General features: G+C 49.7%; 1 protein-coding gene across 1 annotated transcript; it reads left to right on the forward strand.

The window, feature by feature from the left end:
- The first annotated feature begins 542 nt into the window (after window positions 1-542).
- On the forward strand, window positions 543-13505 carry hhipl2 (HHIP-like 2). Its single transcript, XM_080480449.1, has 9 exons — window positions 543-1070; window positions 2013-2665; window positions 4312-4455; window positions 8137-8468; window positions 8611-8737; window positions 9843-9988; window positions 10057-10138; window positions 11145-11227; window positions 11948-13505. Exons 1-9 carry the CDS (start codon window positions 729-731, stop codon window positions 13048-13050), a joined length of 3012 nt encoding a protein of 1003 aa, XP_080336575.1. The 5' UTR covers window positions 543-728; the 3' UTR covers window positions 13051-13505.
- The last annotated feature ends 1507 nt before the right edge of the window (window positions 13506-15012 follow it).

A 15012-nucleotide genomic window follows, 5' to 3' on the forward strand; every position in this document is an offset into this window, starting at 1 on the left:
GAGTTCAGAGGGAGGATTGTCTCTCAGTACTCAGCTGCCTTGAAAGTGATGAGCCCGGACCCTGCTGTTCTCCTCGTCCGGCTTCATGTTGGGGCCATAATCCAACATATTCTTAGAACTTGTTTTAAACCAGTTAAACAAGAACAGTGAGCCACAGCTGTAATTTGGATCCTCTCTGCCTTCATCTGATCCACTTTGGTCCAGAATTCAGTTTCCTCCACAGTGGGCGATGTTCGGCTTCATTTCTCCGGGATAGAATTCATCCCTGGAGTTTGAATTCGACTCAACATTCATGTCTACCAGCCGACATGAGGCGCAGACCTGCGCCAAAGCAGGTGAGCGCAGAGCTTTCAAAGCAGGTAGTTCACCATGAGTGGGACTGTCCCAACAAGTGTGGTTGCGCAAAGTGTGTTTATGGCCGTGTAGGTGCGCGCGCCAGAGCGCGTGAAACTGGAAGATAATTGCAAGTGTTGCTGCCAACTCCTCTGTGGTTTCCCCCCACAAAGCCGCGGCAAGCAGCGGGACACAAAGCACGAGCTCCCAGTACCGTTTTTCCTTGAATTAGTACTCATTAGTGTGAAGTGACTTTTCACCTGCTGCCACGGAGAAGCAGCGAGGACGCGCGTTCAACCAAAGACTTTTACGCACGCGGGCGCGCCCATGCTCCCGCTCGCAGCGGACACAAAGAAGAGCCGACAGCTGAAGGCTTTCGGGAGCAGAAGGCAGAAATGACCAGTCGGCGGGATGCTGCGCTCCATCCGGGCGCGTTCCGCGCGGCGTTCCGCGCGGCTGCAGGTCCGAGCCTCCCGGTGCCGGAGCTTCTCCTGCTCGGTGCAGTGATGCTGCTCGTCCCGCTGCAGCCCGCAGCAGCTCATCCTCAGTGCCTGGACTTTCAGCCGCCGTTCAAGCCTCAGTGGCACCTGGAGTTCTGCACGCAGTACGAGCAGTTCGGCTGCTGCGACCAGAAGACGGACAACATGGTGGCGGAGAGATACTGGGACATCATCGACCAGCTGGAGGCAGAAGGTCATGACCTCTGTGCCGACAGGCTGAAGGAAATCATGTGCCAGGTGAAGGCTCATTTCTCATTTCTGATTCATTTCAAGGATTATGTGCGTTTATTGTTTACAAGGGAGATGGATTTAAGGCTATAAATTGAATATTAAACATTAAGTCATGTGTTTGATGACGCTACAAACCAGATTAACTTTTTAACTGAGTTTAGTAGTGAATTATCCAAGACAATGTGAAATGTAAAGTTACTTTGTGACTTCTGATGAAACCTATAATCCATAAAACACTTCAATCACGATCTTAATCAATAAGATCAGTTTAGTAAAGAATTCATTCAGCTCTAATTAGTAATGATAATTTGAAAAAATTAAACTTCAGGTAACTTGAACATCCAGAACCACAAACATCCAGATTATAGAGCATCTCCCTCCTAACATCAGATTATAGAGCATTTCATCCCCTAACATCCAGATTATAGAGAATCTTCCATCTCTAACACCATATTATAGAAAATCTTCCTCCTAACATCCAGATTATAGAGCATCTTCCCCCTCTAACACCAGATTATAGAGAATCTTCCTCCTAACACCAGATTATAGAGAATCTTCCAGATTATAGAGCATCTTCTTCCTCTAACACTAGATTATAGAGCATATTCCTCCTAACATCCAGATTATAGAGCATCTTCCACCTAACACCAGATTATAGAGACTCTTCCTCCTAACATCCAGATTATAGAGCATCTTCCACCTAACACCAGATTATAGAGACTCTTCCTCCTAACATCCAGATTATAGAGCATCTTCCACCTAACACCAGATTATAGAGACTCTTCCTCCTAACATCCAGATTATAGAGCATCTTCCTCCTAACACCTGATTATAGAGAATCTTTCTCCTCTAACAACAGAATATAGAGCATCTTCCTCCTCTAACATCCAGATTATAGGGCGTCGTCCTTCTAACACCAGATTATAGAGCATCTCCCTCCTGTCCCAGGAGTGCTCTCCGTACGCTGCCCACCTGTACGATGCTGAAGACCCCTACACGCCGGTCAGAGAGCTTCCTGGGATGTGCTTCGGTTTCTGCTCTCAGTTTCATCATCAATGCCGCCACGTGCTGAAGTACCTGACGGAGAACCAGGCGCTGCAGCAAACCTCTGCGCGAGACGTGACCACCTTCTGCACCATGGTGGACCTGCCGGACCAGGACTACTGCTACCCCAACGTCCTCAAGAGCCTGGACCTCAACAGCAACCTGGGCCGGGTGGCGGAGGACCCCCGGGGGTGTCTGCAGCTGTGCCTGACGGAGGTGGCCAATAGCCTGAGGAACCCGGTGCTGATGCTGCACAGCGGCGACGGCACTCACCGGATGTTCATCGCCGAGCAGGTGGGCTTCGTCTGGGTGTACCTGCCAGACGGCAGCCGGCTGGAGCGGCCCTTCCTGGACCTGAGCGGCCAGGTGCTGACCACGCCCTGGCTGGGGGACGAGAGGGGCTTCCTGGGCATGGCCTTCCACCCCAAGTACCGCCACAACGGCCGCTTCTTCATCTACTACTCCATCCGGTCCAACGGGCAGGTGGAGAAAATCAGAATCAGCGAGATGAAGGCGTCTGCGTCCGACATGAACATGGCCGACCCGTCCTCAGAGAGGTACGCCGGCCTCCTCCGCTCTGTTTACAGCTCGCAGGTTCTCCTGAGGGTCCGGCTCTGCACTACCTGCATGTTGACAGACGTACGGGTCTGTATCGTCACTCACCCAAAGGCACGGAGCTCCACAGCCTGCAAGTACATGTCAGCGCTCGGGGAAAACTTTCTGCTGCAATAAAACATCGACGTCATCCTGAATAGTGAGAAACAATTAAAAAGTCCAAATGTAGAATAAGTCCATAAAATAATACCTGGAAATATTCCATCACTGTAACGGTTTGCTAAATTACAGCTTCAGATTCGACCAACTTTATCAAGACAATAAAACGATTCCACACGTTTGGGGTTTGTCAAAGTGAAGCACAGAGCATCTTCAGACCTGCTGCTCCAGGCTGCTCCAGGCTGCTCCAGGCTGGGTGTGTCCCTCTTAACTTTAATGTGTGGGGTGTGACAGACCCTCGGGGGGGGGAGTGGGGGGGCAGCCAATCAGAAACATTCCATCTTGACACGTTCATGTCAGATTGTCTGCACACGTTTCCATGACACTCTGGGTGTGCGAGGACCCGTTTAACGCTTCAATATGTCCCTTGTTTCTCTTTTGTAATCAGACTTCCTGTGTTCAGACTTCCTGTGTTCAGTCTTCCCGTGTTCAGACTTCCTGTGTTCAGTCTTCCCGTGTTCAGTCTTCCCGTGTTCAGTCTTCCCGTGTTCAGACTTCCTGTGTTCAGTCTTCCCGTGTTCAGACTTCCCGTGTTCAGTCTTCCCGTGTTCAGACTTCCTGTGTTCAGTCTTCCCGTGTTCAGTCTTCCCGTGTTCAGACTTCCTGTGTTCAGACTTCCCGTGTTCAGTCTTCCCGTGTTCAGACTTCCTGTGTTCAGTCTTCCCGTGTTCAGTCTTCCCGTGTTCAGTCTTCCCGTGTTCAGACTTCCTGTGTTCAGTCTTCCCGTGTTCAGTCTTCCCGTGTTCAGTCTTCCCGTGTTCAGACTTCCCGTGTTCAGTCTTCCCGTGTTCAGTCTTCCCGTGTTCAGACTTCCCGTGTTCAGTCTTCCCGTGTTCAGTCTTCGCGTGTTCAGACTTCCGGTGTTCAGTCTTCTCGTGTTCAGACTTCCTGTGTTCAGTCTTCCTGTGTTCAGACTTCCCGTGTTCAGTCTTCCCGTGTTCAGTCTTCCCGTGTTCAGACTTCCCGTGTTCAGTCTTCCTGTGTTCAGACTTCCTGTGTTCAGTCTTCCCGTGTTCAGTCTTCCCGTGTTCAGTCTTCCCGTGTTCAGACTTCCCGTGTTCAGTCTTCCCGTGTTCAGTCTTCCCGTGTTCAGACTTCCCGTGTTCAGTCTTCCCGTGTTCAGTCTTCCCGTGTTCAGACTTCCTGTGTTCAGTCTTCCTGTGTTCAGACTTCCTGTGTTCAGTCTTCCTGTGTTCAGACTTCCCGTGTTCAGTCTTCCCGTGTTCAGTCTTCCCGTGTTCAGTCTTCCCGTGTTCAGTCTTCCTGTGTTCAGACTTCCTGTGTTCAGTCTTCCTGTGTTCAGTCTTCCGTCCAGACCTGGGTTAAAGAGGTTTTCTTACCGCGGCCGGATCGATTCAGAGACGAGTGTCGTTTGTCTGAAACATCAGACTCTCATGTTTGTACCGAGCTGCTTTCTTCTCCTCTTCAGGGTCATTCTGGAGATCGAGGAGCCGGCGGCGAATCACAACGGAGGCCAGCTGCTCTTCGGCCTGGACGGGTTTCTCTACATCTTCACGGGGGACGGAGGGAAAGCTGGAGACCCGTTCGGGGAGCACGGCAACGCCCAAAACAAGTGAGGCTTCCTGTTTTCATCCCCGGTTGGTTCTCCCGGACCTCAGAGACGAGGTCAGACTCTCTCCACTGGAGCAGCACAGCTGGTTCTGTTCCTCTGAGGCGCTCCGGCGTTTCTACCTGATAAATCCAACCCGGGCTTTTTCTCTGTGAGGAGGCGGAGCGCTCCACTTCCCCACTGCTTCAGAGCGTTCACACGTTTTCCACCAATTCCTCTATTTTATTTTGAATTACAGTTTCAAATGGTCATAAAACCACTTTCAGAGAAGTTCTACCTCCTTCTGATCATTCCGGTTCAGATTTACATTGGATCTATTTGATAACGTAGGTATTAGTTAAACCACATTTATATCCATTATTAATAAATACTAAAGTCACCCTCAGAAATATTCTCATACTGCAACAGGCAGTTGGAGTGTTTGTCTCTGAAACGATCAGTCGTCATTGAAAGACTTTAAAAAACATTTTAACATGTTTTTCAGTATGACTGTGGCTTCCAGTCCAGAGGTTGCTGGTTCAACCCCCCCCACTCCAGTTTCCTTGGACTGACTGTGTGAAGGACTGCGTGAATACACGGATGTACTGCGTGAATACACGGATGTACTGCGTGAATACACGGATGTACTGTGTGAAGGGCTGAAAGCCAAAGTGGTCAAATTGAAGTTATAAAAAGTCCATTTGTTTGAGACGTGACAGATTAAGAAATAATCCGGCTGGAGGACGATCAGCTGGTCGTTTGCTCTGTCGTCTCCCAGCAGGTGAAATGTGATTTAGGAATTATTTAAACGTGTATTTCCTCCAGGACGTCGGCAGCTTTCTGAGCAGTTTGAGTTCCTCTGGATTGTTCTCACATCCCAGAAATGTGTTTCTAACAGTTCTAGAGTTTCATCTGGTGGTCAGTAAATTAACTTTACTTCTAAATACATCAGACGCTCCGGCAGAGTCAGTGTCAGGATTATGTTTGGTCCTGTCCACCAGTGGCGATGGTTCCCAAGCCATGAGCTGGACCATCGTTGTGGAGCCTGATGTCTTGCCCAAGGGCACTTCCACATGTAGTCAGGGTGAAATGGGGAATTGAACCACAGCCGACCTCCCGTCACTGTGACCCAGTCGTTCTTCTGCTTTGGCCCCATGGTGTCCAGACTCCTTCCTGCCCGCCGTCAGGCTGGACGAAGCAGTGGAGGAGACGGGGGTCATTCCTCAGATCGTTTTAAAGGACACGTCCGTCCATCATGTGTCAGGAGTCCTGACGCTCTCCTCGCTCTGTTTGAAGGAGTCCTGACGCTCTCCTCGCTCTGTCTGAAGGAGTCCTGACGCTCTCCTCGCTCTGTTTGAAGGAGTCCTGACGCTCTCCTCGCTCTGTCTGAAGGAGTCCTGACGCTCTCCTCGCTCTGTTTGAAGGAGTCCTGACGCTCTCCTCGCTCTGTCTGAAGGAGTCCTGACGCTCTCCTCGCTCTGTTTGAAGGAGTCCTGACGCTCTCCTCGCTCTGTTTGAAGGAGTCCTGAGGCTGACGCTCTCCTCGCTCTGTTTGAAGGAGTCCTGACGCTCTCCTCACTCTGTTTGAAGGAGTCCTGACGCTCTCCTCGCTCTGTTTGAAGGAGTCCTGACGCTCTCCTCACTCTGTTTGAAGGAGTCCTGACGCTCTCCTTGCTCTGTTTGAAGGAGTCCTGACGCTCTCCTCACTCTGTTTGAAGGAGTCCTGACGCTCTCCTCGCTCTGTTTGAAGGAGTCCTGACGCTCTCTTCACTCTGTTTGAAGGAGTCCTGACGCTCTCCTCGCTCTGTTTGAAGGAGTCCTGAGGCTGACGCTCTCCTCGCTCTGTTTGAAGGAGTCCTGACGCTCTCTTCGCTCTGTTTGAAGGAGTCCTGACGCTCTCCTCGCTCTGTTTGAAGGAGTCCTGAGGCTGACGCTCTCCTCGCTATGTTTGAAGGAGTCCTGACGCTCTCCTCGCTCTGTTTGAAGGAGTCCTGAGGCTGACGCTCTCCTCACTCTGTTTGAAGGAGTCCTGACGCTCTCCTCGCTCTGTTTGAAGGAGTCCTGAGGCTCTCCTCGCTCTGTTTGAAGGAGTCCTGACGCTCTCCTCGCTCTGTTTGAAGGAGTCCTGAGGCTGACGCTCTCCTCGCTCTGTTTGAAGGAGTCCTGACGCTCTCCTCGCTCTGTTTGAAGGAGTCCTGACGCTCTCCTCGCTCTGTTTGAAGGAGTCCTGACGCTCTCTTCGCTCTGTTTGAAGGAGTCCTGACGCTCTCCTCGCTCTGTTTGAAGGAGTCCTGAGGCTGACGCTCTCCTCGCTATGTTTGAAGGAGTCCTGACGCTCTCCTCGCTCTGTTTGAAGGAGTCCTGAGGCTGACGCTCTCCTCACTCTGTTTGAAGGAGTCCTGACGCTCTCCTCGCTCTGTCTGAAGGAGTCCTGACGCTCTCCTCGCTCTGTTTGAAGGAGTCCTGACGCTCTCCTCGCTCTGTCTGAAGGAGTCCTGACGCTCTCCTCGCTCTGTTTGAAGGAGTCCTGACGCTCTCCTCGCTCTGTTTGAAGGAGTCCTGAGGCTGACGCTCTCCTCGCTCTGTTTGAAGGAGTCCTGACGCTCTCCTCACTCTGTTTGAAGGAGTCCTGACGCTCTCCTCGCTCTGTTTGAAGGAGTCCTGACGCTCTCCTCACTCTGTTTGAAGGAGTCCTGACGCTCTCCTTGCTCTGTTTGAAGGAGTCCTGACGCTCTCCTCACTCTGTTTGAAGGAGTCCTGACGCTCTCCTCGCTCTGTTTGAAGGAGTCCTGACGCTCTCTTCACTCTGTTTGAAGGAGTCCTGACGCTCTCCTCGCTCTGTTTGAAGGAGTCCTGAGGCTGACGCTCTCCTCGCTCTGTTTGAAGGAGTCCTGACGCTCTCTTCGCTCTGTTTGAAGGAGTCCTGACGCTCTCCTCGCTCTGTTTGAAGGAGTCCTGAGGCTGACGCTCTCCTCGCTATGTTTGAAGGAGTCCTGACGCTCTCCTCGCTCTGTTTGAAGGAGTCCTGAGGCTGACGCTCTCCTCACTCTGTTTGAAGGAGTCCTGACGCTCTCCTCGCTCTGTTTGAAGGAGTCCTGAGGCTCTCCTCGCTCTGTTTGAAGGAGTCCTGACGCTCTCCTCGCTCTGTTTGAAGGAGTCCTGAGGCTGACGCTCTCCTCGCTCTGTTTGAAGGAGTCCTGACGCTCTCCTCGCTCTGTTTGAAGGAGTCCTGACGCTCTCCTCGCTCTGTTTGAAGGAGTCCTGACGCTCTCTTCGCTCTGTTTGAAGGAGTCCTGACGCTCTCCTCGCTCTGTTTGAAGGAGTCCTGAGGCTGACGCTCTCCTCGCTATGTTTGAAGGAGTCCTGACGCTCTCCTCGCTCTGTTTGAAGGAGTCCTGAGGCTGACGCTCTCCTCACTCTGTTTGAAGGAGTCCTGACGCTCTCCTCGCTCTGTTTGAAGGAGTCCTGAGGCTCTCCTCGCTCTGTTTGAAGGAGTCCTGACGCTCTCCTCGCTCTGTTTGAAGGAGTCCTGACGCTCTCCTCGCTCTGTTTGAAGGAGTCCTGAGGCTCTCCTCGCTCTGTTTGAAGGAGTCCTGAGGCTGACGCTCTCCTCGCTCTGTTTGAAGGAGTCCTGACGCTCTCCTCGCTCTGTCTGAAGGAGTCCTGAGGCTCTCCTCGCTCTGTTGAATGTGTTTTGCTGTGAAGGAGTGCTCTGTTGGGGAAGGTGCTTCGCATTGACGTCGATGGCGGCGACTCCGACGGGACGGCCTACTGGATCCCTGCTGATAATCCGTTTGTGGGCGAGCGCGACGCCCGGCCCGAGGTGTTTGCCTACGGGGTCCGGAACATGTGGCGCTGCTCGGTGGATCGCGGCGACCCGCTGAGCCGCTATGGCCGCGGCCGGATATTCTGCGGGGACGTCGGCCAGAACCGCTACGAGGAGATCGACATCATCGAGAGAGGGGGAAACTACGGCTGGCGAGCCAAGGAGGGCTTCGAGTGTTATGACATGAAACTCTGCCAGAACCCGTCCCTGAGTGAGTCGCCTCTCCTCATGTCTAACTTCCCTGCTGACCACGATAAAGAGACGTTTTCTGTCTTTCAGAAACTTTCACCGCCTGCTTATTGCTTCACATCTAATTTTAACACGGGAGACTCTGCGCCTCTCTGCCTCAACAGATGACATCCTCCCGATATTCGCGTACGGCCATCATGTTGGGAAGTCTGTGACGGGGGGATTTGTGTACAGAGGATGTGAATCACCCAATCTCAACGGCCTGTACATTTTTGGAGACTTTATGAGTGGGTAAGATCGTGCTTCTGTTGGCCACGACAGAAAAAAGAAACCTCTATTTTCTGCCAGCTTTTTTAGGAGAGAAAGAAACGAGCGCCTTGTTTTCTCAACGTGTTTATTTAGCTGCTGTGTTTTAGATTTACTGAGGAACCCGAAATAAACGAACATGACTGGAGACACCAGTCGCACATTTGAATGTTGTCAGCAGAATTTAACCAGCTCAACTCACTAGAACCAGAACCAGAGCCAGAACCAGAACCAGAACCAGAACCAGAGAAAGTTTAGAAACCAACACTGTGTTTTCGAACTACACACATACAAGATGTTGTAAATCCATAACTGATTGGCTTTAATGTCTGAACACGAAGATGCAGGATTTCTACCTTTGGCTTCACCGTCGCCTGAATCAACCAAAGAGAAAAACCCAAGCTGTTTCCAGCTCGTCATTCTGGCGTCAGATTTATGAAAACACGTTTCCAATGGACAGATGTCTTTAATACCAGGATCCTCAGCTGCAGATGGACTCGACTGAGCCATAAGAAACAGCTCTGAACAGATCCACCAGGTTTAAACCGGTTTGGTCTCATTACGCAAGTTCAGAGTTCAGTTGGCACATGTTGGAGTAAAGCAGGGCCGGTTCCTCGTTGCTCCACGGGTAGCATTAGCATGGGCATTAGCTTGTACCCACCGTAGCTCGAAAACATCCGCGAAGAAACGTCAGTTTCCCTGGATTAGGATGATCTGCTGATGTTGCTGCTTCAGTTCAGTCACTTTGATTCCAGATTTAACAGAACATCAGAGATCGACTTGTCTTTTATTAGCAGGAACTAGTAAAGTAATGAGAAATTAGTATGTTTATTGAAGAGCATCACCTCCACTTCCACCAATCAATCAATCAATCAATCAATCAATCAATCAATCAATCAATCAATCAATCAATCAATCAATCAATCAATCAATCACACAGCACTGTTCAGTGAAATACAGCACATGGTGCGTTCCAGGTTCAAACCAGAGCCCCTCCTCCCACGATTAAAATGACTCAGTGAGACTTGTGGCTCATCGCTGGTTAGTCCAGTTAAACCTCGTGTGATTGGTTGATTCCTGTGACCTGCAGCCGCATCATGGCGCTGGAAGAAGACCGGCCCACCGGGACCTGGAGGGAGAGGAGTGTGTGCATGGGCGACACAAAGACTTGTTCGTTCCCGGGACTCATCAACCATCACCACAGGTTCATCATCTCCTTCGCCGAAGACGAAGCAGGTGAGTTTCTGCTTTTCTCGTCTTTTAACTCCGAACTGAAGCGGCTGACGTCTGCCGTCGTTCTGCAGGAGAAGTTTACCTCCTGGCAACGTCGTACCCGAGCAGCACGTCTCCTTATGGAACCGTCTTCAAGTTCATGGATCCTTCCAGGTGCTCGTCTTCCAGATTATATCCTCCTAAAACATCTGATTATAGAGCATCGTCCTCCTCTAACATCAGATTATAGAGCATCGTCCTCCTCTAACATCGTCCTCCTCTAACATCAGATTATAGAGCATAGTCCTCCTCTAACATCAGATTATAGAGCATCGTCCTCCTCTAACATCGTCCTCCTCTAACATCAGATTATAGAGCATCGTCCTCCTCTAACATCATCCTCTTCTAACATCAGATTATAGAGCAACGTCCTCCTCTAACATCGTCCTCCTCTAACATCAGATTATAGAGCATAGTCCTCCTCTAACATCGTCCTCCTCTAACATCAGATTATAGAGCATAGTCCTCCTCCAACATCGTCCTCCTCTAACATCAGATTATAGAGCATAGTCCTCCTCTAACATCGTCCTCCTACTAACATCAGATTATAGAGCAACGTCCTCCTCTAACATCAGATTATAGAGCATAGTCCTCCTCTAACATCGTCCTCCTCTAACATCAGATTATAGAGCATAGTCCTCCTCCAACATCGTCCTCTTCTAACATCAGATTATAGAGCATCGTCCTCCTCTAACATCAGATTATAGAGCATCGTCCTCTTCTAACATCGTCCTCCTCTAACATCAGATTATAGAGCATCGTCCTCCTCTAACATCAGATTATAGAGCATCGCCCTCCTCTAACATCAGATTATAGAGCATCGTCCTCTTCTAACATCGTCCTCCTCTAACATCAGATTATAGAGCATCGTCCTCCTCTAACATCGTCCTCCTACTAACATCAGATTATAGAGCATCGTCCTCCTAAAACATCAGATTATAGAGCATCATCCTCCTCAGCATCAACATCCAGACCAAACCAGCAACACACTGATCTCTCAACTGCCGATAATGGATGGATGTGAGCACGTTGTATGGCAGCTGACATCGTGTGCGTGTGCGTGTGCGTGTGCGTGTGCGTGTGCGTGTGCGTGTGCGTGTGCGTGTGCGTGTGCGTGTAGGAGAGCTCCTCCTGGGAAGTGTAAGCAGAAGCCGCTGCCGGTCGATGTCCGAGGGAAAACGTTTCCGTTTGTGCCCCGAGAGAGTAAGTCTCTGCTTCGCCTCCACGATTGAACATTTTTACGTTTCAGCCGTCTAAAGCAGAGGTTCTCCTCTCCGGTCCTGGAGCGCCGGTGTCCCGCTCGTTCTAGCTCTCCCAGCTTCAGCACACCTCGATCTGATGCTGATGTCATCGTCTAGCTTGTAAAAAAGTAACGAGGCCTTCTTGGATTCAGGTGTGTTGCACCTGGGAGAACCCTAAAAGATGCACCGGTCCTCCAGGCCCGGAGTGGAGAACCCCTGTTCTAACGCGTTAGTTTCTCTGTGAGCTGGTCGGACCCTGTCGACTCCTCACATTGCACTTCAAACAGAAGCATAACGAGATTATATAGAGGAGAAATCAATTGAAGCTGTCAAGCTATGGGAAATATATCAACATATAAAAGTATGTGGTATCGTTCTGCTGTTTCAGGTTGCAGGTTCTTTCAGTGTCCCGGCCGGCACATGTCCTCCACCCGTCAGCCTCCTTTGTCCTCAACAAACCTCTTTCTCTACATTTCATGTTGACATGCTGCCAGATTGTATAATCACACTGGTGTTCGACATAAAACTATAAAAAGTTGTTTCCCATTTTACTTCAAACAGGTTCAGAATAGAAAGCAGCAAGTATTTCAAACATTCAGAGTTTCCAGAGCGACTCGTTTATAGAAGCGTGGCTGTGAAACGTGGTTAGAAATGGAACTTTACTGACTTTGTGTCGTTTCAGCGACTGTGATGGAGACGACTGAGAAACCCACCAGGCCACCGCCCAGAACATTCAAACTCACCGGCGGACCGCAGGACAAAGCAACCGCGGCCGGACAGACCAGCACCACTATGGCCAACAGGACCAGCACCACCATGGCCAACCGGACTGGCACCATGAACAACCAGACCAGCACTACCATAGCCAACCGGACCAGCACCACCATGGCCAACCGGACCAGCACTACCATAGCCAACCGGACCAGCACCGCCATGGCCAACCGGACCAGCACCACCTTGGCCAACCGGACCAGCACTACCATAGCCAACCGGACCAGCACCGCCATGGCCAACTGGACCAGCACCACCTTGGCCAACCAGACTGGCACCATGGCCAACCGGACCAGCACCATGAACAACCCAACCAGCACCACCATGGCCAACCGGACCAGCACCACCATGAACAACCGGACCAGCACCACCATGGCCAACCGGACCAGCACCACCACGCCGAAGCCCCGATGGAAAACATCTGAGCAGGAGGCCAAGCAGAAGATGCGTCTGAAGCCGTGGCAGAGAAAAAAACTGCTGAGCAAGCAGAAATCTACAGGACAGACCAAGAAAACGACTGTGAGAAAACCGGTCACTGCTGAAGAAGCAAAAACAAAGAAATTCAACGCCGTGAAATCCTCCAACGGCCTCCGAGACAACAAGGTCCACACGGAGAGGAAGAGCCTTCAGAAGATCCCTCCACCTGCTCAGAAGAGGATCCCTCCACCTGCTCAGAAGATCCCTCCACCTGCTCAGAAGAGGATCCCTCCACCTGCTCAGAAGATCCCTCCACCTGCTCAGAAGATCCCTCCACCTGCTCAGAAGAGGATCCCTCCACCTGCTCAGAAGAGGATCACTACACCTGCTCAGAAGAGGATCACTACACCTGCTCAGAAGAGGATCCCTCCACCTGCTCAGAAGAAGATCCCTCCACCTGCTCAGAAGAGGATCCCTCCACCTGCTCAGAAGAAGATCCCTCCACCTGCTCAGAAGAAGATCCCTCCACCTGCTCAGAAGAAGATCCCTCCACCTGCAGAAAACCAACACAAGAAAAGAATAAATCCAGTCAGCTGAGGCGCCGCTGTACTTTAACCTTGCTGACAAACACTCCGACGGTGTGAAATACACTCGTTACTTTCTTTTTAAAGATACTTTGAAATGTTTTACTATGTGCTTGGTGGTTTGGAGGACTGGAGACTCTGGTTACTGTCCTGATGTTTGACGCCTCCACTTATGTGACTCTGAGTCCTTTTATTTCCTAAAACATCGGCAAACATTAAAATATCGTGTTTTTATTGTGCGTCACTTTTAAGACAAACACAGAATTTATATATTAACATGTTTGATAATCTGCCATTGTTTACTTTTACTTCAGTAAAGTAACTAAATGAAAAGTTATTCCACAAAGAAGAAGAAGATTCTCCTTCTTCGTAACGTTTCCACCTCAGGTACAATCCCAGTATATTGATTTAAACTGTAAAAACCAATAAAGACAGTCAATCATGGAGACGATCACTTTGAAATAACTTACTTCTGTATTTATTGGTCATTTTTTCAAATTTGAACTCTTCTCAAGTTTCAAAATGGATCATTACAATTTATTTTTCTCTCCTAAATGTTTTTATTTGTTGTTGTTGTGGCAGAAAAATGAACGAAAAGTGAATCCAGTTACTTTCTTCTCGGATTGTGGCTCAAACTCTCCAAACACCTGAGCCTCAAACTCAAGGCCTCTTCAGACTCAATAAGAACAAGACGAAAGTTCGGCAATGCGGGGTCCTGCAGAACAAAATGACGTCATTTCCTTCTCCCAGCTCCCTAGATGCCGAAGAAATTTGTTTCGGCTGTGCCAACCGCCCTGGCCGAACTATGTGGGAGCCGCACTGCCGAAACTTCTGCACTGCCGTCTGCTGCGCATGCGTTCCAGTTCCAGTTCGCTCATGACTGTCAGTCATATTTAGCTTGTAACATCGCTACTGTACGAGCGCCGCAGCTCGTTAAAATGTCGGAGTGGAGGCTTTTACGTGATGCACCTGAACGCATCACGAACAGCTGTCAGCTCCTGTAGTTAAAACCGGACCAACATGGCGCTCGGACAAAAACTCTTTTATTACTGAATCAGTTCAGAGAAATGTATTTCTGAAAGCACTGGAGGCGAGAAATAAACGGTGTAGCTGAAAAGTTTAAACGCCGCATCACAGACGTGTGGCTGCTGCGAGGGGGCGTGGCCTCCGACTTTGGCAGCTTCTTATCGGAGTATGAACAGTCCTGCAGAAAAAGCTTTTTTTTCAGCAGCTGGCTGACGTCACTGCCGAATTTTCTTCTTGTTCTTATGGGTTTAAAAAGAGAGTATGCAGGGGCCTTCAGTCTGCTGGCCGGGCTACTTCTGCCCGCCAATCAGATCAATACCCTCTGATCGGCCGGTTCGGTGAACACCCTCCGCATGTCGCTCCGGTTCCACACGTTTCCCGTCCCGACGCTGGTTTGAAGCTGAAGTGAGTCGCTGCCGTCGGACTTCAGAAGGAATCAAAACCTCTAAATATTCTGCAAACAGAGAAAAACTCCACAAGCTGCAGGGTCGTTAAATTGCTCTAATTTTACAGCGAGTGTCAAAAATAAACATTAAGAACGTGTGTGTCTGTAATTAAACTGCTGCTGCTGCTGCAAACCGCTGCAGGGAGCGGAAACTGCTTCTGACTTAAAACGCTGGAGTTTCCAGAATCTCATCATCCAGCTGCGTTAAGTCGTCTATCATTCCCGAGGCTCAAATTACTTTTTATCAGATGTTTATATTATATATCAGATGTTTATATTATATATCAGATGTTTATATTATATATCAGATCGCTCATCATAAACCTTCAGCCCTTCACTTTGACATAAACACAATAAACAAACGGTTATTTATTTTAAATATTTTGAAAAAAAAAACAAACGTTTGCAGATAAACTGAAGGAAAAGCTGGAAAACGACGATTCAGTTAAAAATGAATAGACGCTGAGATTTAAGAGATTCTCTCTGGTCTGGAGGAAAATAAAC

The sequence above is a fragment of the Lipophrys pholis genome, assembly GCF_963383615.2.
Source record: "Lipophrys pholis genome assembly, chromosome: 14".
NCBI classification, from domain to species: domain Eukaryota; kingdom Metazoa; phylum Chordata; class Actinopteri; order Blenniiformes; family Blenniidae; genus Lipophrys; species Lipophrys pholis.